The following is a 23,285-nucleotide window of genomic DNA, read 5'->3' as shown; positions in this document are numbered from 1 at the left end:
AGTATCCGAATAATTTAATACATGTTCTTCTTATGATCTTTTTCGTACATAAAAGTCAAGTTGTAAGTAGATAGTCTTACAATGTATGTTTGATTTGATAGGGTTCCAACTTGTGTTTCGCTCGCCAAGAAAGTGCTTCGCTAGCTCAGTTGGCAGAGCGTCAGTCTCATAACAATAGTTGTGAAATCTGAAGGTCGACAGTTCGAACCTGCCGCGGAGCATTTCTTATCTTTCATATTGCTTCGCTAGCTCAGTTGGCAGAGCGTCAGTCTCATAACAACCTGTTGTGTAATCTGAAGGTCGACAGTTCGAACCTGCCGCGGAGCATTTTTTTCCAGTATATTCTTTTTTTGGCACTAATTTCTTGCATTGTTTAATATATAACTATGTACTTTTATGCCTCTTAGCCTCATAAGATGGGAGTTCCTCGTGGACTCTTTTCAAAGATTCCACTACCACAACTTCATCTTGGGTATTCAGAACATCTGATTGCTCATTCACGTCGATATCAACAACTCTGGAATTCCCGCTTTTATTGGTATCTCTGGGTTCAGCTTGAAGATATGACGTATCAAATTCTGGTTCACTATCTAGATTAATGATAATCGGTTCTTCGTTCTTCACTCCTTTTGATTTGGTTTTGTCGTAGCCACTCTCAGTGTCGTCTAATTTTTGATACGGTATCTCATTTTCAATACATTGGACAGAGGGCGACCTTTCCAAATTTTGATTTTGAATATTCGAATTCTGAAGGCAATGCGAACAGACAGGATTCGCCTTAGTGTCATTGTTGGCAATAGGCATTTGCATACCGTGATCAGTTATTGTATCTGTTTTAGCAGTTTTCGTCGTAACGGGAAAATCACGGTTATGAGATGAGTTAAGGTGCTCCCCCGTCTGGAAACTGGCTTGAGGCCAGGGATTCAGGATCGAATCAGTTCCATACAAAACAGCTGTAGGGAACTTTGATGATTGTGTTTGCATTTCACTGCTTTGGTCATGCGTGCTATTATTTTCATTTGGATTTGAACCTAATTGAAATGCCACATCCTTTGTTACATGTGGAGATACCTTAAACTTCGAGAAGGCTCCTGGATCCTGGCGTGCAAGATGACTGGAGAGTTCTGTATCGGAAACAGTATTGATGGGCGTTTGAGCTCGGGCTGCCTCTGCCTCTCGACGAAGACGTTCTTCTGCCTCTCGACGAAGACGTTCTTCTGCCTCTTGACGAAGACGTTCTTCTTCCTCGATTCTCTTGCGGCTCTCTTCCGTAAAAGTCCGAATGTATTCATTCAATGCAGTTGGGTCTTCTTTCGTGACCGCTTCATTATCCTTCTTGAACTTTGCAATTAGTTCGTTAATGAACGGGAAGAAATCCTTTTTCGCCAATCTTTTCAACCGCCCATTTGGAGATTCCGTAACAGGAACAACTTTATCATCTGCCATAGAAGAATAAATCTCAATATAGATTGCACAAAGTGTGTCGTCGACTTGGGATGTTGGTCCAAATCCATTGTTGAGCTTCTTCATATCGTTAATTGCTTGCAAGAAGCATAAAAGGCCTTTAATGCGACTCGATAATCCTTGTTCTTTCACACGATCAGGAAGCATTTTGGCATTGCTTATAAATTTGTAGTGCAAATTGTGCATCATAAACCGTTCCACATAATTTGGTTTGATCACAAGTGAAGTACGCACAATATCACAAATGGATGAACAAAGTTTTTCCCATGCAAAATACAACAGTACCATTGTCGAGTTTGCTCGTCTCAATTTTGGTAACATCTGCACCAACGACGATATATCCTTCGTGCTTTTCAATAAATTAATGTAAAACTGAGTGTACTGGAACATGTAAACGAAGTGCTTGCCGGGGCGTTCGTGCTCGGGTTTCCACATTTGAAGAAATGTTTTGTTAGACACATTCAAGAAGAAAAACTTCGACATGACATCCTTTGCTGCTTCGCAATCATTAAACTCCTCATGCATTATAGAAGCAATTCTGTAATGTGGCTTATGGTACCAGCCTTTCTTATCCAAGGCTATAAGTTTCCTTAAAGCTTCAATAATCAAGCAGTAAAAGCTTTTCTTATCGTTCATTGCTTCATTGATATTCATTTGCAAAATCGTATCTTTGTTTAGATAGTCTACCGCCTTATCCATTGCGATCTGTGAAGATTTCACATACTTGTAAAGGAGGACACAAAGTTTGTATGGAGCTTCAAGAAGCGGATCTGATACAGTACCTTGTTCTTTGCTTAACGCGATTGCTGTGACTAATGCATCTAAAGTCTCGCTCGGTTGGTGTTTAAGTTTATCTTTAACTTTCGCCATATAATAATACGACGACCAATCTTTTGAGTTGGACTTAATTGATATCTGTAAGCATCTTAATATCAATCTGAGACAAAATTTCATAGTGGCGCTTGGTTTGTCAGAAATAGCCAGAAACATTGTTTGATTATGTCTTCTCACAAACTTTGATCCCGAATATGCCTTCAAAGCAATCATATCCATGGGACTCCGTAACGCGCTATAGAATTCTTTAGCGAAGGAATTAGTTAAAACACTCACTATTGATTTCAAGCTCTCCATATTTTCGTTTTCTCGAGTGATCATGTTTATAGCTATCATGTAACTGAGAAGTGACTTCCTCTGAAGGTTGGCTGTCTGAACTTTTCTGTCAATTGTATTCAACTTGTCGGAAGTCCATATCAAATCATCTTCAACTATGAATCCGTATGCCTGCCCAAGAAGTATCCAACTTTCGATCCTCTTGGTACCAAAAATCAAGTCATCCTTGAGTAATCTAATGATTCGTTCTAATTCCACAGTTCTGCTTTGAGCAGACTTTTTTCTTATCTTGTAAGAGTTAAACATGAGGACTGCCTCCAAGTAATAAATTCCACCGTGCACAATTGTGCCATCAGTCTGTGGGGTTACAAAATCCAAGTTGTGCAAGCCATAGAATGCTTTTTTCACAAAGCGAGAGTCGATTTCAGTATTATCCAAGAACTTTTCCAACATAACGTTATTTGAGACCAATCCCGGATCTGACTCAATATCAGCCTCTCCGATAATCTCGAAAAGGTCGTCTATAACTTGTTTCGTATCATTCCGAGGGGCACGTAGAAGTGGGGAATGGCGGAAACATAAAGGTAAAATGAATGCGGCAAGCTCTTTAGCACTAGACTTATCTAGTTCACCGCATTTGTTTGTATAATGATCGACAGGAAAACGATCATTAATTTTCACTTTGTAGTGAAAGCGACAAGAAAGTAATTGTGCGAGTTCCTGGTCCGGCTTCTCTGGTAGGCCAACTAATGTGTCTTCTGCAAACCTTAAGAAAAGACCCTCAGACGAGTCGCAAAGTCGACGTAAACCGAGTTGGCTGTGCACTAAGATAAGCAAATCTTTAATCATAGTATCCTTATCGTCTGATGGTCTCACCTGAATTTTGTTCACCGAATATATCAAAATGAGACAAATACTCTCAATACAAAAGTCTTTAAACCGCGAAAAAGCTTCATTAGAGACAGTGGAGAGCGAGATTTTGTTTCCTGTTATAAGTGAAGCCTCCTCATGCAAACTGAAAGAATAACATAGCTCAAAAATTCGGCACAAGTTACTTACAACTTTGACTTGATTTCCTGAATCAGGTAAAGGAAGTTTCCACTTGTTGTCGGAAAGATATTTGATGAATGCAGAGCAGTAGCTTCCATAAAAGCTTAAAGAATTGAGAAGAACGCTGACTCTATCCACCTTGTATTCCTTGTAGCGGTCGCTATTCCAGAATTGGAGCACAAAGTCTAAAGTTTGCTCAAAGCCCTTTTGAAATCCAGTTGCCAAACCCTTTCCTTTATAGTACAGAAATAAAATATTCCAGAGACTCAACCTTAAATCTATCGGACACTCCGCAAGAAAATCGCGAACACTTTTAAGTGATTGTGCATCAAGAGTTGCACGGCCATAGATTACTGAGTCCACCAATGAATTTTCCTCCTCGTCCTTACCATTTGCTGCTGTTATTGATGGATCTTCTTCGATTAAAATACGTTCAAGCAAGTCGATTGTTTCATTGTCTTCATCGATTTTGGAATCATTGTTGTAGAGAATTTTCGAAAAAATTGACAAAATTGAAGAAGTCGTGAGTCTTCTGTTGACAGCTTCTTCTTTGAATTCTCCGATATGTGAATAATTGGGGAACGCTATGTGAGGATATGGTTCTCCTGCATTTTTCAAGAAGTCATCTAACTCCTTTAAATGGATCACAACGTATTTTTTCTCTCTCCAGGTGAAACTATTAGACGCAATGAAGTAATTAGAGACCCATGAAAACCTGGATAGAGATCTGAGGTTTGCATTGGACGTCTTTATATTGACCTTTTGTCGAAGAAAACTGTAATTTATGTAGTCTCTCCATCTTAAAATTCTGTCATGAAGTCTCAAAAGTTCAATCGATGTGGAATTAAGAGACGACTTTGTTGATTTTGAAGAGGTCGAACTTGTCCTTGATTCCACCAGCTTTTCAATTTGGCTTTTTAGTTCAATGTACAGATCAATGAGAATCTCCACAACACCTACAGCAGCGCTGAAAGTTGCTTCAAATCTCAGACTGTCAACATGATTCCATCGGTTACAAAGTTCTGATTCTAAATGGAACACCCATTCCTTCAATGCCAGAAACATTTCCGTAGACCATTTTGTCAGCGTGAGTAGATTATTGCCATGGTCGCCGAGGAGGTGCTCAAGTATTTCGATTTTTGATCGGACATAATGCATGTTTTCGGTCCTTTGAAGAATTATTTCGATTATCTTGAAATTCTCTAATGTATCAATATTCTCTTGCACAATTTCCTCCTCCTCTAAATTTTGATCTCCGAAACGAACAAGTACGTCGAGTAACTTCAACTTGTCATTCTCTGCAGTAGAATTGATCTTCAGTTTTGATGAAATCTCTGGCAATAAAAGAGGAGTGTATGTTTTTCTTTTCCACTCGTTAAGTGCAAGGACGAAATCCCTAATGTACATCGGTTTTTCTTTTGTTGGGATGTCGACAATATAATCTACGACATCGCGTAAAAAGGTTTCATCTGAAGTGTATACTTTCAGGAGCTTAGTGTTCAAAGCATCAAAGAAAAGTTCTGTTTCAATGAAATAATGCCTAGTAAGTCGAATATTATCTGGCTCTAATGGGGTTTGATCACCTGGATTTAGTCTTCTGGAAGATCGCTGTATTGCCTTTTCTGAAGAAATGGGCTGTGGGGTGGGTAACTTTTCTTCAGTTGGAACTTCGTCAGTTGTTCCCAGTTCTTGCATGGCCAGAGTTTCTTCTGAATTGTCGGCTTTCTCCGGAGCAGTAATAGAAGCAGTGTCCTCTATTTTCTCCATTTCTCCCGCCTCCAAATATGTGTATGAAATTGCTTCCAAAGGTGATTCTGAAGTAACGTAGGGATCGAGGTATTTTAAAGACATCCTACCATATTCAGCCGCTTTCTCCTTGTCTTGATGCTTCTTGATACAAGTATTGTAGCAATGAAAGATATCAAGCCAATTTGAATCAGCTTTTACCAGTACTTCAGCATTCTCTTTATCAAACTTTTTCTCTATTTGTTGTTGGAGATCGCTTCTAATTGGTTCAAGGAATAGAAAGCGAGATTCAATATCATCGCGAATGGAGGAGTTAGAATGGTTTTCCTTGAGAAAAGTATCGTATAGTAAGCAAAGCTTTTTATGGACTGGAAGAATGCTTGTAATGTCATCGCTCTCAGCATGAAATGATTTGGCATATTCGAGAGAAAATCTCGCTAACCTCCGGAAATCAAAGAACACGCAAATATCATATAAAAGTTCCAAAAGAGATTCATCTGCTTCTTGATATAGAAAACAGTTGATGAAATCATCCAACATAGAATAAAAGAGTGACTTTGAAAACTCGAATACGGACAATTGAGGCGACGATGAAGTGTGGGCAGATCTCTCAGATTCGTAAGCTCTTTCGATTTCGGGTGTACCCTTCCTTAGTATGTTAAAGTAAAGAAATCCTCTGTTTCTGAAGTAAAGAAAGCGAATTGTTTTGTCACTTTGTGATAAAAAGCTCAATTCATCTGGCTGCGAGTTAAGTCTTCCATTCTGAAGCCCTTTGATATAGTCTGCTTCCTCGTAGTAATGGTTATTGATCACATCCCTCTTTGCTAGCTCTGTATATTTCGCATATGCTCCTATGAAATCCTTTGACTTCTGTAGAACGATGGCATCTTGGAATTCCTTAAAAGCATTTTCAATCTCAATCTCACGGGTTAGACTCTCCTCTTGGTCTTTCTTCGAGATCTCCTTCACTAAATTCAAAGGCGAGAAGGCAGACTGGTCTCTGTTAGTTGATCTCTAGGTGTTTCGGTTTTTTTTTTTTTGTTTACATACCATGAATTTTGTGTGGAAACACTCACTTCCAAGAATTGAAGCTTTAAGTACGCGATAAACGTTATAATTCATATGTGCCTGCATATACACGTAGAACAGAAGCTTTGGTGCCCAAAAGCCAAGCAGTAGGAATGAGTCTTTTAGGCGTCTTCGTACTCCTCTGTAATCGCTTCTTTTCTGCTCTTTGTTCACTTTCAGTTTCGTAAAATTTTGTGCGTCTCTCTTTCAGTTTCAGCTTGAAGTATAATTCATGATCACTTCTTCTACAAATGGTTACAGTAGTTTTCGTACAGCCATTCTATTATTCTTCCCGTCACCGTAAATGTGTAATAATTTCAAATGTATTAGTGCAGAGTGTGTAAGTCAACACAATAATAGTTCCTATTGGACACACAGTCGTGTGAACATAGGTACGCAATAAATAAAACCTTAATCTTCTCCTCCCAGTTATGGATATCTCATTCATCCAGTACAAGTCTAGAATGATGAGTGGAAATCACCTGTACTTCCGACTCATCTTTGAGTTCTGATTCCTCAGACAGTACCGTCTTCTCCATCTTTTCCTCTTTGATTATCTGTCTGCCCCCGGTCAAGTACCAGACGATCTGCGAGGCAAAAATACCTAATTCCATTGCCAATACTATTGCGTAAAGTACGAGACTCATAATATCCATGTTCCCGACCACCACACTCAAGATGGAGAAAAGGGCACCACCCGAATCCATGGCCAAAAAGAAAAAGTTGAAACCAATCACGCGACCCTTCCGCTTGGCTAACTCAAAGTATGGAGGAATCAAGCCCACTGCAAGTAGCACAGAGGCAACGATTCCAATCACTAACATCGGCCATTCGATACCCCTCCGGTAAAGAGGACGCAACCACAAGATAAGCCCCACTTCTAGTCCGATGCTTACCACGCAGAATGCAACAACATAAATGACTAGTCTTTTAATCGGTAACCTCACAGGTGGGTAGTATAAGGTTTGGCCCCATGATATGGTGCAAAAGAACGTGAAAAGTTGGGGTTGCACCCGCAATGGGATCGATGAATCAGTTCCAATGAAGTAAATCGAAAATGGAACGCCACTTATAGCCCAGAAAAACATCATAAGCGCCGGAAGACCCGTGCAGTCTTTGCTTCGATAGTTTCTCCAAATCTGTGGAGTCAACTGGATGCACCATAGGATTGTTCCTATCGTTCCCAACACATTCACAGCAACAGAGTCACCCATAGTGATAGTAAATTATTATTATTATTAAAGGACGAGACGTGCAATTAAATATTCCGCAGATTGCGGAGAATGTATGGGCATGTAACAAAAGTTATATGTGTTAGTCTCAGTTGATACTTGACGAGCGCAAACCCGTTCGGCAAAGCGCAATTTTGTAAGGGTGTGTGCACGAAAAGCGCAATTGGAAGGAAATACAAGCCTAATAAAGAATTTAGAGCCGATATGCACATCGCGAATCACCATCTTCCAACGCAATCAGTCCCATGACACTAATGGATCACGAGAAAGAAGAATAATACTCACACTTGCATTACAAATACTATTCTGAATCACTATACTCGAATCCAAATTCGGCTTCTTCTTGCTCAATCCGCGGATCGAGTTGCTCACTTTGGTTCGTATTGCCACTAGTCGTCGCATCCTCTAAATCCTCTGCATGACAAGGATCTGCATCCAGCTCCACTTTACGAAATTTGTCCAATGGTGGCGTCTCTAGAGTCATGCTGTGAAATTCCGTAATTCCGTTGCCATTATTCGGGTCAGCTTCGCGGGTGCTTGTACTTGAATTTTCTAGAGATGCCGAACTCCGCGGAGTTTGATTACTGTGATTGCATCCCATCCAATCGCTTGCACCTTCGTTTTCTGGTCCAATACTTGCCCCATCATTTTTATGTTTGTAAACTTGCTCGTGTGCCTGATGAGCTTCTATAGGGTCTGCGCGTGCAACAACTAAATCAGGCTCGGTTTTTGCAACTTGTTCGTTTTCTTCTCTGTATTCGGACAAAGTATCCAGACTTTGAGCTGAGCCATAGTTTTGGTGTATTTCTTTTCCATCTTTACTAAACTCGTTGGGGAAATCGAATGTTGCATTCCTGGCCAATTCTGTGTCCGTATCGACTTGTAAAGCCTCCGAATTAATGTCGCTCGTATGATCTGACCATTCATCCACAGGAATGGATATCTCGGTGCCAAGATCGGGGTTAACCAAAAACCCTCCATCTTCGGATTCAAAGACTTTGGCAGTTTCGAGAGGAGTTCTCTCATTATTTTCTTCAACAATGAAACCACCTCCCTCAGATTCAGCATTCTCTAAATTATTTTCTTCAATAATAAAACCTCCCTCGTTTAACTCAGCATAATTTTGGTTCCGATCTTCAGAAATAGTGTTACCATTGAAACCTGTTTCATTGAAGAAGCCTCCCCCACCTAGATCGTCATTATGGTTAAGGCTATTTTCTGGCTCTACACTTAGCCGACGTCGCTTTCGCGGAACATAGTTATCGTCAGACCCAGCTTCTTCACTTCCCACACTAAAGTATCCCTCTTCCTCATCTGAATCCTCTTCCTGAAACTTTCTTTTCTCGACTTCTCCATGTTCACTATCAAGTCGGCGCACAATCCGAAGTTTTGCTAAGAAGAACTTCCAGCAACGAAGAGCATTGAGCTCCACCGCCCTTCTTTTCTCTTCTTCTTGAATATCAACCAAGCCATCCAAAATGAGATGCATAGCTTCTTTGTATTGTACATCGATCAAAATACCGCCTTCCTTCGGAGTTGTTGTGCCCTTCTTGCCAAAATCAAACGAAACAATTGCCTTCGCATAATCAATATGTAGAATATCTCTCGCTGCTTTTTCAAGTAGTTTCATGGGCGTATTTTCTGAGAGCTTGACCAAATACCCGTTCTCGGGGATCATTGTGGCTGTGAAAATTTCCACATTGCCAAACGCATTTTTGGTGATTTTGCCATCCACAATTGGTGGTGGGATATATAGTTCTGTTTGGAAATCTGCATAAAGTCGTACTTGTCCATCATCGTCTGTGGTTTCATCAGTCATAATCGCATTAGATGCTTTCGTTTTCAAAGGCTGTGCTCCCATTTTGAGGAGTCGTCCTTTCATATGCCAAGCTTTAGCAGTTCGAAGTCTGTGAACATGTGAGCGCTTATAAATCGGTTCGATATGCGATTTTGTGATCGATCTGAAAGTTCCACATTTACTTGTATTGTCCTTTGGATAGATGACCTCGTCTTGCCGAAGTTGGGATTCCAATGCGTAAACTGGGTGATTTTTGAAGTCTGCTTTGCTCTTTGGGATACCCTCGCAAATATCTCGATCATAAAACTCTTTAGATTCGAGTATCTCTGCCTCTTGAAATTTGTTGCTTTTTTGTGAAGCCGCTCTAAGAAGCATTTGATACCAATGCTCGTCTTCATCAGACGCAGAGTCGATCCTTTTTTTCAGCACTTTTGCATTATAATATTGCGTATACCGCCTTGTAACATCCTTTACTCTTCCATATCGGTCAAATGCTAGCACATACATAGTCTGGTGAGTTTTCTCTGTACCTGGTGGTTCAAACCTACATCGCTTGCGCATAGGGCAAACTTCGATGCTTTGAAACAAAATTGGGTCTATGGATATCCACTTTCGATTATATTTGTTCCATGCTTCAACCCAGAACACAGGATACTTAGACATTGGAAAGTTGTATTGACGCCGTAATGGCTCCAGTGAAGTAGCCCCAGCTCTTATGCTTGTTAGTACCTCTCTTTTCGCGTTTGGGATGAAAACCGGGTCAAACTCTGATTTTGGTTTCTTTTCTTTCTCTTCAGCGGCGGCCTTCGCTTTTGTCGATTGTGCTTGTGACACGGAGCGAAAATCTGGAGGCTGAAGGGAGAATACTAGCCGAGCATGAACGCCACACGCCCGTAATAATGCAACGAACCCCTGAGCCCCAATATCTCGGGAACCTTGTAGTTGAGAAACCAACCTTTTAAACTTAGCGCGGTTCACATTCTTTTCGGTATAATTTTGCTCTTGCTGTAGATCACCCCAGTCTTTGCGCACTAGGCCCTGGCAAGTCACCTTGAATCTTTGCGAGTATAGATGGAGTAGCTTTTGAAGACCATCGATAAACTTGCGGCCCTTTATATGATCTTGGCCAGACTTTCCACTCTGATCAAGCAAATTGCGTATGACTTGAGGGACCATTTTATCAGCGAGGGACTTGAAAAAAGGATCATTGCACCATCGACTTCTGATCTCACCATGAGTTACCATTGATACAATATACAACTTGTGGATTAGTTTCCGCTGGTGTCTCTCTTCTCTAGAGATTGGCGTGTGTTTCTTAGCTTTCTTCTTCACCGGTTGTTCTTGTGTATTGATGGTGAAAGTGAGTGTCTCGTTTGCAGGAGAAGGTGTCTCAGCAAAAGCTGCTTCCAAATCCACATCCTCTAAGTCTTGGAAATCATCTACTTCTTCGGCAGCACTTTCATCTGGGGTCTGCGTGACTTCACGCGATGAAACATCAGCTCCACTCAAATCTACATCCTCAAGATCATCATCGTCGTCATCTGAGGAAGATGAGGAGGAGGAAATAGTGACTATCTCTTGTTCTTTGGGTTTGGCTGCTCGTCTCTTTCGCCTTTCGGCGCGTATGGGGTTTTCTTTTACGCTCTGCCGAACCATTTTCTTTAGAAGAGGATTCACCGACATTTTTGCAAAAGCTTTAGTGTAGTATGCTCATTCAAAGATGCCTCTAGAATAATTTTGACAGTTGCAATAAGACGCAGAAATGGCCCAAGTAAAGCGAAGCAGGTAGTCGCATCTTACTTAGAAGTTGCTCCAGAGTCGCGCATGAGACATCTCACTTATCCAAATCCCACATACGCAGGACAGCATTTTTTCAAAGCTGCACCAGGAGAAAAGTACATAGGCAAGGGCAGCCAGAAACGCCACTTTCGAATGTCTTTCCGAACCCTATTGCGTTTCGAGCTACGACATTACTTCCTGACTGCTGCAACTTCCCTTACATCCGCATCTTATTCATCCAAATGGGCAAATGTGCCAGTGATGGTGAGATTGCAAGACAAGTCCCATCGGACCTTGTACCGAACGCTAGAAACAGAAGCTCTTCGGTACCGGAAAGGCAAGAATACGAATTGTATCACCCTACGGCCTGATATACAAAGTTTCTTGGTATGGCTTCACAAGCATCAAGATCAAAAACCTCACCAGGCGATTCTTGGAAAGCCGTTTCTTCCTCCAACAATGAAGGAGGGTGCTGTAATGGAAATCGCAATGTTCCATCTTCTAACGTGTTTCTTTTCTCTGGCACAGGATCATCTGTGGCTTGACGAACAGACTAACCATTTGGATGTATTATTGCATCGCATCTCCTCGCATAAACGATACAAGCATAATGTTAGAGAGGCTACAGATGAAGAAGCGATTGCGTTGGCGGGATCATTAGGATTTGACCTAGCGGGTCGCAAGCTTACAGTTGCAAGAAAAGCTCTCAGCTGCATTTTCCTTGTTTCCAAGAGGGGATTAGTGGTGAATGACCTTTCGCCGTGGATTGCATCAATGTTAGCACCATCAGTGTCTCAAGCATGTCAGGAACTTGCTAATCTCTCAAATATCCCGGCATTCGTTACATGTGATATTTTAAGACGCACTCCACTCTCTCAGAACGATCTTTATCTCCAATTAGATCTCTGGAACAAATTTCAAGAAAACATAGCTAAAGCATACCATGGAAAAACGTCATTCATCACTAGCATTGTGAAAAACATAACCTTTTATTGTGTTCAGTTTGACCCTTATAAACTTCCCCAGTTCATTAGTTGTACTGTCGAATTTCTAAGCTCAAAAAATTCAGGCTATGTCTTCAAAGTGCTAGACAAAGAGTTCACCAACAGTCTCATTTATTCAATTGCATTTTATTTCATTCAGGCATCGCTCAAAAACCACGATGGTGCCATGTGTGTCATTCGGGCACAAGAAGTTTTGGTGAAGCATGTTACGCACCCTAACTTGAATCAACAGGGGTTTATGGGGGTGGTCATGGCCATCAACTACGTTTCCGAAGAAAAGGCACAAAGGCTTCTTGAAGTGTCCCATTTACATTTTCCTGAACGGTCAAGTTACTTCCATCTTGCGCAAATTCATGTTTCTTCCACTCCCGAACAACTATTGCATTCATTCAACTCTGGGATGGCACAGTACCCTCACTCGGCGTCTATGTGGCTTGTTTTTGTGAAGAAATTACAGTCACTTGAGCTTCTTTCAGAGCGCCGTGCCCATAAACTTTTGGACCAACTACTTTCACGTAGACAGCATCTCATTATATCCAAAGACATTGTGCTGACGCTTCTTCATGCGGTCGAAAGCATCAATGGCATCGAGCATTTTATCATGGAACTAGAAAAGGCCCAACTTCTCCCGAAATTCCAGCAAATTGTTATCAGCAAGTATATGAGTCTTCTCTATCGCCTGGGTAACGAGAAAAATGTACGCAAGCCGTACTTAGACAAAATGGTGCGGCGCTCGAGCAACCTTGAGTGTGCGCGGTTTTTGTTTGAGCGAACTCAACGCAAAACTCCAGCTTTCGTTGCAATGATGCTCAACGGCGAAGTGGCTCACCGGCCCGAGGAAATTTTCTCACTCTACTGCGAGCACCTCGAGGGCAAAATTCCTGATCAGCAATGCCTTGCGGCGCTTCTCCGTGCGTGCTTGGAGAGGAAACAGGGCCACGTTATTTCGTGGGGCGCCTTGTATGCGCCTCAAGTCGCAGTGCACGAATTCAAAAAGTACGTTGCTCAAAAAGTGCCGCTGACTCGGCCAAGCGAGGATGGACTTGTGCCGTCGAATCAGCTCTGGAAATTGTATATCCGTGTGTTAGTGGAGGCCAGTTATTTGGCCGAGTTGGCGGAAATTATACGGTGGTGGGAACAGGTGCAGTTCCGCCCGCCCAAGAGCACGCTCTTGCTTCTTTTGCGCGCCCTTCCGCGCGAGTTCGCTGAGCGCCATATAAAACATGCTGCGAGCGTTCCGGCAGACGCACATTTTCTCCTGCTGTGGCCCTGGCCCACGGTCGACGAATTGTAACATAGATTAAAAACACAGGCTCAAGGGTTCATCAAGACGAAGAGGAAAATTGTAGAAGACTAGGTTCCATGTAGATATCCTCGAGTATAGGAATTCTTTACGGAGAAACAGGGGATTACTGAAGCTGTTGACTTTAGAAATGCACAATATCCTAGCCTTTTTTAACGATTGGAGATGTGCACTTTTCACTTTTACTTCCAGTGAAGCTATTCTGCCGAGAATTGTTCACATTCTGCGAACAGAAGGGGTTGACTTTACCATCTGTATGAACGCTCTCCCAACTTATGGTGGTGCAGCATATGCCGATGAAATTCGAGCCCGGAGTTTTCCACGACAACTCCGGGAACCTTTCGGAAAGATTTCAACTGTAACGTTCAGGCTCACAAGTACTTGTCCCCCCGTATGCACGGCTCTTGGCCCCCAAATATGGAGTTGTCTGTTTCTACGCCGAGAATCCGAATTGCCGAACGCAACTGGCGAACTTCTTCATTGATTTGTTGAAGAGAAAACCAATTTATCGATTATTGCAATAGATCAAAGCCTAAAATCTTAGGTCTATTTCAACATTTGGCCCCATTTTTTGCTTTAGTAGCTCCGATTTCATTTTCTTCCTCTTCCTCTTTTACCTATTGGTATACATCTACGTGAAACCTTCTATTGTGGGGCCGATTCGGTCCTGCAGAACTAATAGTGGTGCGTCGACCAATAAAAGCGTGCCGCCGGATCCGTCATATAAAGAAGCGACAATCCGCCGTTCTTGTCCTCCAAATTAATCATGTTGAGACTTTCCCAAGCTAGAGCTTCTGCAACTTTCACCAGACAAATTTCCTCCACATCTTCGCTCATGAAGTCCGCCACCAGAATCGAAACTGACGCTTTTGGTGAGATCGAGGTTGACGCCTCTAAGTACTATGGTGCCCAAACTGCCAGATCGAAAATGAACTTCAAGATCGGCGGTCCTGCTGCTCGTATGCCAATTCCTGTTGTCAGAGCTTTTGGTATCTTGAAGAAAGCTGCTGCTATTGTCAACGAAAGCTACGGCACTTTGGACCCTAAGGTCGCTGGTGCCATCAAGCAAGCAGCCACCGAAGTTTCCGAAGGTAAATTGGACGACCACTTTCCATTGGTGGTATTCCAAACCGGTTCTGGTACCCAGAGTAACATGAACGCTAACGAGGTTATCTCTAACAGAGCCATTGAGATCTTGGGCGGTGAATTGGGATCCAAGAAACCAGTGCACCCAAATGACCACTGTAACATGTCTCAGTCTTCTAACGACACCTTCCCTACCGTTATGCACATTGCGGCTGTCACTGAAATCAACAACACTTTGCTTCCTGAGTTGAAGGCCTTGCGTGACTCTTTGCACAGCAAGGCTGAGGAATTCAAGGACATCATCAAGATTGGTAGAACCCACTTGCAAGATGCTACTCCTTTGACCTTGGGCCAGGAGTTCTCCGGCTACGTTCAACAACTCACCAATGGCATTGCTAGAGTTGAGGCCACTTTGCCCCACTTGTTGTGCTTGGCTCAAGGTGGTACTGCTGTTGGTACCGGTTTGAACACCAGAAAGGGTTGGGACTCCAGAATTGCCGAGGAAGTGTCTAACTTGACTGGTTTCCAATTCAAGCCAGCTCCAAACAAGTTCGAAGCTTTGGCTGCTCACGATGCCATTGTTGAGGCTTCCGGTGCTTTGAACACCTTGGCTGTTTCTTTGTACAAGATCGCCAACGACATTAGATACTTGGGTTCTGGTCCAAGATGTGGTTACGGCGAGTTGTCCTTGCCAGAGAACGAGCCGGGCTCGTCCATCATGCCTGGTAAGGTCAACCCTACCCAAAACGAGGCCTTGACTATGGTTGCTGTCCAAGTTATGGGTAACAACAGTGCTATCACTTTTGCTGGTGCATCTGGTCAATTCGAATTGAACGTTTTCAAGCCTGTCATGATTTCTAACTTGTTGAGCTCCATCAGATTGATTGCTGACGGTGCCAAGTCTTTCAGACTCCACTGTGTGGACGGCATCAAGGCTAACACTGACAAGATCGAAAAGGTCTTGCATGAGTCCTTGATGTTGGTGACAGCCTTGAACCCTAAGATTGGTTACGATGCTGCCTCCAAGGTTGCCAAGAACGCTCACAAGAAGGGTTTGACTTTGAAGGAATCTACCTTGGAATTGGGCGTCTTGACTGCTGAAGAGTTTGACCAATGGGTCAAGCCTGAGACTATGATCGGTCCTAAGAACTAAGCCTCCATTGATACCATTGTAAATAACTATCGAATTATATATTCAACCAACTATACGGCAAATTGTATCTTGGAGTAGCAGAACAAGACGATCCATTGCCGGGACGTTCTTGCCATCTACTTCATCATGTATCGTATCATAAAATGGATGGTACGGGATCACCAAGTTGAGCCCACCAGAATCGGTGCTAACCATATTGAAAATAAAATGATAATTGACTGATGTGTTCAGGCCGAACCAAGCATTGACAATTCTCCATTGCAGTAAAGGGACATCCACAACCTTACCAAGGTTTGAGATCATCGTCGTATACCTTAAAGTGCTGCCTATCTTGTAGTACATCATTTTCGGGAAGTCAATTATTCCCATTAGCCAAACCTTTTTGAAAGAGCGTCGTGTTTGAATCTCGTCTTGGATTATTTGATGGAACTCTTGGGTACAGCGAATAAGGTCGGTATCTGAACGCGCCTCTATGGGGTGATAAATAACTGGGGCTCCACATACCAATGTACCGTATACAAATGATTTGAAACGGTCTTTGTAATATCTTCTTCCATCAATAGCAATGAAGTTGCTGCTAGAGAAACAAGCTTCGCCATTTTCATGAGGAAAATGTGGGTAGATAACCTTCTCGATGCTGTTCAAACCTATGACATTGAAAAATGGAGTCAATGTGACACCAATGGAGCGGCAAAACTTTGTGATCTTGGCTACTTGAGCCGGGGAGAAATTCACTATTTTGAATTTCGTGTCTAAATTCTTTTCAATCGGAACGCTATAGAAGACGGGGGGTAATAATTTTTTTCGATTCCCAGAGAACAAATCCCAGACCCTCTGCAATGTTGCAAAAACACAAGGAAACCGGACCTGGGTCCAATACCAAATTCTCTGAAAAAACCCCGGATAGTAAAGATCTGTGAGGCTTTCTGTGGGCGATTTGATGGGAGGAAGCTTTGAATGGTAGACGAACAAAGTATCAATCTCGGTTTCCACTTCCTCAAACAGCTCCAATTCATGAAGAAGGTCACGATGAAATTGCAAGGCTGTCCCTCCATCAGCAAGGCTATGGCAGAAATACGCACACACATATTGTGTATTTTCTGTTTCGAAAACGCAAACTTGCCAAAGTGGAGCATCATCCCTACCCACTTCATTCTTGAATGTATTTATTTCCTCCAATACTTTTTCATCGAAGTGGTGAATTTTTCTGTATGAGACCACAGAATCAAAACAGATTTTGTTCACATAACGAAGTTCATAGTCGTTTCTAACGTTGGGTGGTTCACTATGACAAATCGGAAAGAAATTGTAAGATAGCCAATAGTTTTTCTTGATCAATGAAGATAAGGCATGTGATAAGACAGCTCTCAGAATATGTTTGCTATAACAAGCTGTGACATTGAAGTTAGAATAGTATGAGTCAATGTTTCTATAAAGAAATGCCTGTTCGTTGAATCCAGGAGATCTTCGATGATCAGGTCTCACCATGTAAATACGATAGATACCTATAGTAAAGCCCACTTGTGTTTTAGTGAATGGACGGAAGTTGCGAGGAATAAAGTCAATGAATAAGCATAAATATTAGTACAAGACGAGCGGATTTCAACATTTTGCGCGATAAGAGGTATAGATCTCGTATTTTGCAAATGATCAGACCCGATAAGAGTATCTTCGTAACCGGATGATGAGACCATCGTATTAATTGGAGTTATGAACCAGTCGTTCATAGCTAACCTACCTTGAAACTTTCGGATTAATAAGTCAAGAGTTTGTATTGAATAATCGAAACACCAGTTCAAGTTCAGTATTACACACGCTCAGGTCTTTCTAACTGCATATGCACTTAAGAGGATACAGCCTGCGACATTATCAGTGCAATGGATCGCTCCAGTATAAGAGCAATCTTTTACTCACTATAATCTCTTTTTTCTCCAATGGCAAAAATGAAGTTGGATCTTTCTGCATACTTGGTAACTGACTCCACTATGATACCGGAGTCTTCCAGTTTCTTATCGCAAGTGCAACAAGCGGTCGAAAACGGTGTAACAATTGTGCAACTCAGAGAAAAGAACATTCTGACCCGAGACTTTATCGCTAGGGCCAAGGATGTTTTGAAAATTACCAGACCCCGTGGTGTGCCTTTGATTATCAACGACAGAGTCGATGTTGCTCTCGCAGTAGATGCAGATGGTGTTCATGTTGGCCAAGATGATATGCCAGCCCACATAGTCCGTCAACTCATCGGCCCCCATAAAATCCTAGGCGTTTCGTGTGGTAATGAGGAAGAGACAACAGAAGTGTGTGAGCAGAAAGTGGCCGATTACGTGGGGCTAGGTACGTTGTACCCAACGCAAACGAAAGATGTTAAAAATGTGTGTGGTCCGATTGGTGTGAGACGCCTGCTTCAGGTGTTGAAAAAGTACAAGGAGCAAGGCACATATGTGCAATCCGTTGCCATAGGAGGTATTAACTCCTCAAATGCGTCCAAGGTCATGTACCAATGCCGTGTCCCCGGTTATGCAGTAAACGGAGTTGCTTTCGTGTCTTGCATCATGGCAGCACCCGATGCCACCCAGGCGACGAAAAAACTTTTGGGCCAGCTCAAGAATTCACCTCCATGGGTATCTGCTTCCACTGCAACATTGGAGAACCTCCAGAGCAAACCATTGGTACACCACATTACAAATAATGTTGTGAAACATTTCAGTGCCAATGTCACTTTGGCAGTAGGAGGTTCACCCATCATGTCCGAGTTACCAGATGAGTTTGATGAGCTTGCATCCCTACCTCTTCCTACTGCCCTTGTGATAAATTTAGGAACTCCATCTTCAACGCTCATGTCTGTTTTTCTTGAAGGAATCAAGGTTTACAATAACCATGGACGACCAATAGTGTTTGATCCGGTTGCAGCAGGCGCATCCAAGGCAAGATTGGACGCTTGTAAAGCTCTACTCAATGCGGGCCAAGTTAGCGTGATCAAGGGCAATCTTGGAGAGATTTTGGCTATTGATAGATTAACCAGCAGCTCTCCCTTCGCAAAAGATGCCAATTTAATGAGAGGCGTGGACTCAGTTGCTGAAATGGGTCCTGCTGAAATAAGCGAAGTGTGCAAAAGAGTTGCGTTGGAATTCCAGTGCGTCACTGTTATCACTGGAGAGGTCAATTACATTTTCGACGGCACTCGGCCAGACTCTCAAGTTGTTACAATTCAAGGGGGAAGCCCGCTTATGGGATCTGTTGTGGGAACTGGATGTGCTTTGGGAAGCGTCATTGGCGTATTCGTTGCATGTGCTCAGGCTCAGAAGGCTCAACTTGGTCAAGCTGTTGAGTTGGCTTTGAAAGTTTATAACCTGGCAGGAAGACAAGCAGCTGTGGGCCACAAACAGGGTCTCGGGAGCTACATGATCAAGTTCCTCGACGAGTTGTCTGAAGCGGCCAAACCATACGCATAAGAGAGTCCATTTTTCATCATTACTTGTAGAAAAGCACGCGTAGTGGCCTCATCGACTGGCGCTATTTGCTTAATGAAGATAAGTCTTGATAAAAGAGCAGTCTTACATCAGATTAATTCAATCATCTATCCATGCATGCCTGACTAATTAATTGATACTGAAAGCGGTGCACATGCATGGAATATAATCTATAAGACAGATTTGAGTACTTAAAAGTCAAATCCCACAGACTTAAAAAAAATAGCACACAATCACATACCCTGGTAGCGATGTTCGACTGACAAAATCGCAATACAACAAAAAACTTTCACAAAAAGCCAAGTCTTATCGCAAAGATAATATAGTTGTGAGCCAGCTATTGTTCGCACGATGTTCTGTACTTTGACATATATCCCCGATGCATGCGCACTTACTTACATGACACCCCACATAATATAAACTATCATCGTAACTCTATCTTTCCAGTCTTTTTCAAGCTCATAACTCCTTAACCAGTCTCCCTTCTTCAATATCTCGCTATGGTCGTTGAAGCGCCGCCAACTAAGCCGAATCCCAACGGCCCGAATCGGCCCTCACCCGTTTCCAACATCACCAAAATCTCCAGCTTAAAGAGATATCCAGATCGAGACTATGCTTTAGATCTTCTCCATCAAATAGCCAAGTCTGTCGGGCCCATAATACACCAGTATAAATTTAAAGTGGGTCTATTGTGTGAAATGTACCCAAAAAGCGACGCGCTTCTTGGGTTGAACGTGAACAAGGGTCAGAAAATCCTCATTCGTCTTCGGAAACCGTACAACTCGCGTGAGTTCTATCCCATGAGTGACTTGATCGGCACTTTTCTTCATGAACTCACTCACAATATCCACGGCCCACATGACGCTAAATTCTATGCTTTATGGGATGAGTTGAGAGAAAAGTACGAAAGCGGCAGTATAGGCCTCAGTAGTAACTATGTGTGTGAAGAAAACAGGTTGGGCGCGGGGTTCACTGCCCCATGGAGTACGCCCAAGACTATTAGAGAAAAACGGCTAGAAGCGCTTTCAAAGGGCAAATACAAGGCCGAGTCTCGTCGGTTGGGTGGTGCTAAACCATCAGGTGAGAACCTACGAAGTACATTGTTGAAAGCTGCGAATAGGAGATTGAAGGACTCAAAATGGTGCCCTCTGGCTGATTTGGAAAAACTAAATTTGGATGATATTGAGCATCCTGATACTATCGAGAAGTTTAAAGAAGTGATAGACCTCACAAAAGAGCAAAATGAGGACGACTCAGAAGAGATTGAAATCATTGAAGTGGACGCTTGTGAGGCTGATTCTACTTCACCCAATAAAGTAAAGGATTCGCAACTGTGGGCAAGTGTGTTGAGGCCACCCCTTGAAGAAGCTTCTTTTGAGGTAAAGCCTCCTATTAACAACAGACCCGAAATACAATACAGAAGATCCAACTCCCCAGGAAAGACGTTCATTAGTCAGGGAGATATCTACCCTCGTCGCAAATTGGTAGCGGACATGGACTTTGATGAGATAATTAAGAAAGGTGAATTGATCCAACAAGCCACACAAGAACCATCACATCCAAAGACAATTGAAAAGCGAACAAAGAAACTGCCACATCCCGAGGAGTTCCTAGAGCCTAAAAGGAGAGTACGGTTTCTGGACTCCGGTCATGATCCTACTCTAGATGAAGGTACTGGGCCTACGAAAGATAATAATCCCACCACTGTCATTACTGGACATGGGCAATCAAATGTGGCCCTGGAGGAAGAAAAGAAACCGGGCAAAGGTAAGACCGTTCGAAGCATAACGACCGCCCTGTCGAAGAAAAAAGAGAGCCACGCAAAACGGAAAATTCCAAAAAAACATACCGAAGTCCAGTCCGATATTCGGAGTAAAAAGAAAGTCCGCTCTATAACTTTTGACGAAATATTGGGCAAATAATGTAAGCAAGTGGAGCGAAGCAGTTATTTCCAAGCCTAGAAGGTGCCTATGCGCGCACGTGACGGTATAGATTATGCTCGTTGAAAGAGTGACCCTCGCCATTACAACCGAGCTTCATTTCCCTAAAGAATAATGGCAAAGACGAAAGGAAAATCAAGCTTACAAGCCTTCGAGGAGCAAGAACGAATGATGGAAAAAAGTGATTCGGTTGTGAACTTGACTAAGCCATCATTATACGGTATTTACAACGACTCGTCTACTAGTTTGAACAAGGAAAATGAGGAGGTTGAGGAATACCTAGAGGGCAACCAGCTCCACATCAAGGCAAAGGACTCTTCCAAGCGGTCACGGAATCAAGGTACCGTCAAAACATCACACCAGAAAGTTTCCTCGCCTCAAAGAATTGCTTCGATTTTGTTTCGCGTAGCAACTGTTTCTACAGCTGCCCTCGTATACAACGAAGTCACCAAGCATATACATGCGAGTAATCTCAATGATATCGGAACACAAATCAATGCGTATTTGGTTACGTTTATGGAGAACTGGAAGCCCATAAGATATCTTGCAAATGTGGATCATCCAGCAGATGCATTTTTCAGCTTGGCCCTGGAAGGTCTTATTTTAAGCAGCATCCTCCCCCTTTTGGACAATGTCATGCCTGGATCCTTTTCCAAGAGACTATTATCCTCGAGTCCCGACCCTTATTACAGGTCGAACTTGATGAACGATATTGTAAGGTCGCTGATTGCATTTTTGGGTGTATCTTACGCTATTAGACACATTGAGTGGAAATCATCGCTTCAGATGGCAATGACATGGTCCCTTATAAACCCGTGCTTGTGGTTGTTGTTAGATGGAACTATTAGTGGATTCATTGCGTCGACAGGAACTGCGTTCGGCGGGTCGGCCATCGTCTACTATCAAAATGGCGTTAAGTTCTCCACCGACAAAGATACTGATCTTATCATTCTTCTTTTTATTGCAAGTTTCTTCTTTTGCGGTGTTATCATCTTTGGCAAATTGGGTAGACTCTTATTTGGGAAGCTGAAGTTTCAGAACTAAGTGTTCCTGTGGTTGTTTGACGCTGTGAAACATGGTTTACAGTTTATTACTGTATCGAAGTTTACCTCTACTATCGCTCATGGACACAAGATATAGGTTGGTGGTACGCAGTCTGCGCATCAATATAAATTCAACAATAATCTACAGCTGCTTATGCGCAAGTATACAATTTCGTTTAATAGAAACTTTTATTTGACGCTCTCAAATTGAGCTTTTCTCATAGAATGTTGTTTTGATGCTTCATTATCTTTTGCAACGAGCTAAAGATTTCGTGTTGTTATCCCATACTGAATATCCTGTATATAACATGGCCAATGAAAACCTCGTCAAAAACACTTCACTAAAAATCTCATACGCATTTCCACTACACCATTTATCATGAGCGGAGGTCCAATCCCAGTTTGGAAAAAATACACATCCAGACCCACTGGAATCTGGGAAAAATTGAGACAAGTCTTAGTGCTTGTGCCCAACAGATCTTCTGGTAACCCTCTCGTCCAGTTTTTCAGAGCCATTCCACCAGGTGCTAGAATTGAAGAAGCCAACAACTATAAGGAGCCTGGTACCATTCCAGCATCGGACATCAAGGGAAACCCATACTATAAGCGTGACTATAGAAGAAATTACCCTCAGGTTCACGGCTTCAACCAGACTAAAGTTTCTGGTTTGTTGACATTGGGTTCTGCTGCCAAACCCAGAGTTTCCATTGGCGAGAAGGGTACAAAAGAATTGGCTGCATTTTCTCCTGGCCAGGTTGTGAGCTTGTCGACCACTTTGACATCTCTTGACCCTAAGGTTGTCAAGGGCGAAGTTTTGGGCCAAGCTGGAGAACCAATTGTGGCTCCTTCTTTGCGCAAATTCCAGTGGAAAGTTTTGGAGGAACCACAGCACGGAATGTTCACAGACGAGTACCCATGTCGTATTTTCAGCGACTCAACCCCTGCTACTTCTGCCAAATAGAGGGTTTTCTTCTCTTCTCCTTGTGATCTAGTACGATCATGCTGCATCTGTTATTTAATCTACGTGAGGGTATTGTAA

At 42.6% G+C, this 23,285-nt stretch overlaps 10 protein-coding genes and 2 non-coding genes across 12 annotated transcripts; 8 read left to right on the top strand and 4 right to left on the bottom strand. All coding sequences in view use genetic code 12, as the record gives it.

Moving 5' to 3' along the window:
* The first annotated feature begins 134 nt into the window (after nucleotides 1–134).
* Nucleotides 135–221, top strand: FOB63_005580. Its single transcript has one exon. It is a non-coding gene; the product is annotated as a tRNA-Met (tRNA).
* An 18-nt stretch (nucleotides 222–239) lies between these two features.
* FOB63_005581 lies at nucleotides 240–327 on the top strand. The gene has a single exon. It is a non-coding gene; the product is annotated as a tRNA-Met (tRNA).
* A 57-nt stretch (nucleotides 328–384) lies between these two features.
* Nucleotides 385–5,910, bottom strand: FOB63_002724 (uncharacterized protein; the record flags this gene model as incomplete). Its single annotated transcript, XM_002616228.2, has 1 exon — nucleotides 385–5,910. The coding sequence occupies one exon, from the start codon at nucleotides 5,908–5,910 to the stop codon at nucleotides 385–387; it is 5,526 nt and encodes a 1,841-aa protein (XP_002616274.2).
* A 968-nt stretch (nucleotides 5,911–6,878) lies between these two features.
* On the bottom strand, nucleotides 6,879–7,652 carry FOB63_002723 (uncharacterized protein; the record flags this gene model as incomplete). Its single annotated transcript, XM_002616229.2, has 1 exon — nucleotides 6,879–7,652. The coding sequence occupies one exon, from the start codon at nucleotides 7,650–7,652 to the stop codon at nucleotides 6,879–6,881; it is 774 nt and encodes a 257-aa protein (XP_002616275.2).
* A 319-nt stretch (nucleotides 7,653–7,971) lies between these two features.
* FOB63_002722 (uncharacterized protein) lies at nucleotides 7,972–11,151 on the bottom strand (the record flags this gene model as incomplete). Its single annotated transcript, XM_002616230.2, has 1 exon — nucleotides 7,972–11,151. One exon carries the CDS (start codon nucleotides 11,149–11,151, stop codon nucleotides 7,972–7,974), a length of 3,180 nt encoding a protein of 1,059 aa, XP_002616276.2.
* A 141-nt stretch (nucleotides 11,152–11,292) lies between these two features.
* Nucleotides 11,293–13,545, top strand: FOB63_002721 (uncharacterized protein; the record flags this gene model as incomplete). Its single annotated transcript, XM_002616231.2, has 1 exon — nucleotides 11,293–13,545. The coding sequence occupies one exon, from the start codon at nucleotides 11,293–11,295 to the stop codon at nucleotides 13,543–13,545; it is 2,253 nt and encodes a 750-aa protein (XP_002616277.2).
* Nucleotides 13,546–14,320: 775 nt separating this feature from the next.
* Nucleotides 14,321–15,793, top strand: FUM12 (Fum12p; the record flags this gene model as incomplete). The annotated part of the gene is made up of 1 exon (XM_002616232.2): nucleotides 14,321–15,793. The coding sequence occupies one exon, from the start codon at nucleotides 14,321–14,323 to the stop codon at nucleotides 15,791–15,793; it is 1,473 nt and encodes a 490-aa protein (XP_002616278.2).
* A 42-nt stretch (nucleotides 15,794–15,835) lies between these two features.
* On the bottom strand, nucleotides 15,836–17,281 carry FOB63_002719 (alcohol O-acetyltransferase; the record flags this gene model as incomplete). Its single annotated transcript, XM_002616234.2, has 1 exon — nucleotides 15,836–17,281. One exon carries the CDS (start codon nucleotides 17,279–17,281, stop codon nucleotides 15,836–15,838), a length of 1,446 nt encoding a protein of 481 aa, XP_002616280.2.
* Nucleotides 17,282–17,727: 446 nt separating this feature from the next.
* THI6 (bifunctional hydroxyethylthiazole kinase/thiamine-phosphate diphosphorylase) lies at nucleotides 17,728–19,245 on the top strand (the record flags this gene model as incomplete). The annotated part of the gene is made up of 1 exon (XM_002616235.2): nucleotides 17,728–19,245. The coding sequence occupies one exon, from the start codon at nucleotides 17,728–17,730 to the stop codon at nucleotides 19,243–19,245; it is 1,518 nt and encodes a 505-aa protein (XP_002616281.2).
* A 518-nt stretch (nucleotides 19,246–19,763) lies between these two features.
* Nucleotides 19,764–21,185, top strand: FOB63_002717 (metalloendopeptidase; the record flags this gene model as incomplete). The annotated part of the gene is made up of 1 exon (XM_002616236.2): nucleotides 19,764–21,185. One exon carries the CDS (start codon nucleotides 19,764–19,766, stop codon nucleotides 21,183–21,185), a length of 1,422 nt encoding a protein of 473 aa, XP_002616282.2.
* Nucleotides 21,186–21,317: 132 nt separating this feature from the next.
* Nucleotides 21,318–22,247, top strand: FOB63_002716 (uncharacterized protein; the record flags this gene model as incomplete). The annotated part of the gene is made up of 1 exon (XM_002616238.2): nucleotides 21,318–22,247. One exon carries the CDS (start codon nucleotides 21,318–21,320, stop codon nucleotides 22,245–22,247), a length of 930 nt encoding a protein of 309 aa, XP_002616284.2.
* Nucleotides 22,248–22,625: 378 nt separating this feature from the next.
* Nucleotides 22,626–23,207, top strand: NUO2 (Nuo2p; the record flags this gene model as incomplete). The annotated part of the gene is made up of 1 exon (XM_002616239.2): nucleotides 22,626–23,207. The coding sequence occupies one exon, from the start codon at nucleotides 22,626–22,628 to the stop codon at nucleotides 23,205–23,207; it is 582 nt and encodes a 193-aa protein (XP_002616285.2).
* Between the last annotated feature and the right edge of the window lie 78 nt (nucleotides 23,208–23,285).

Source organism: Clavispora lusitaniae (genome assembly GCF_014636115.1).
Source record: "Clavispora lusitaniae strain FDAARGOS_655 chromosome Unknown tig00000078_pilon, whole genome shotgun sequence".
NCBI classification, from domain to species: domain Eukaryota; kingdom Fungi; phylum Ascomycota; class Pichiomycetes; order Serinales; family Metschnikowiaceae; genus Clavispora; species Clavispora lusitaniae.
The sequence above is the reverse complement of the archived record's forward strand: the minus strand, read 5'-3'. Positions and strand labels throughout refer to the sequence as shown.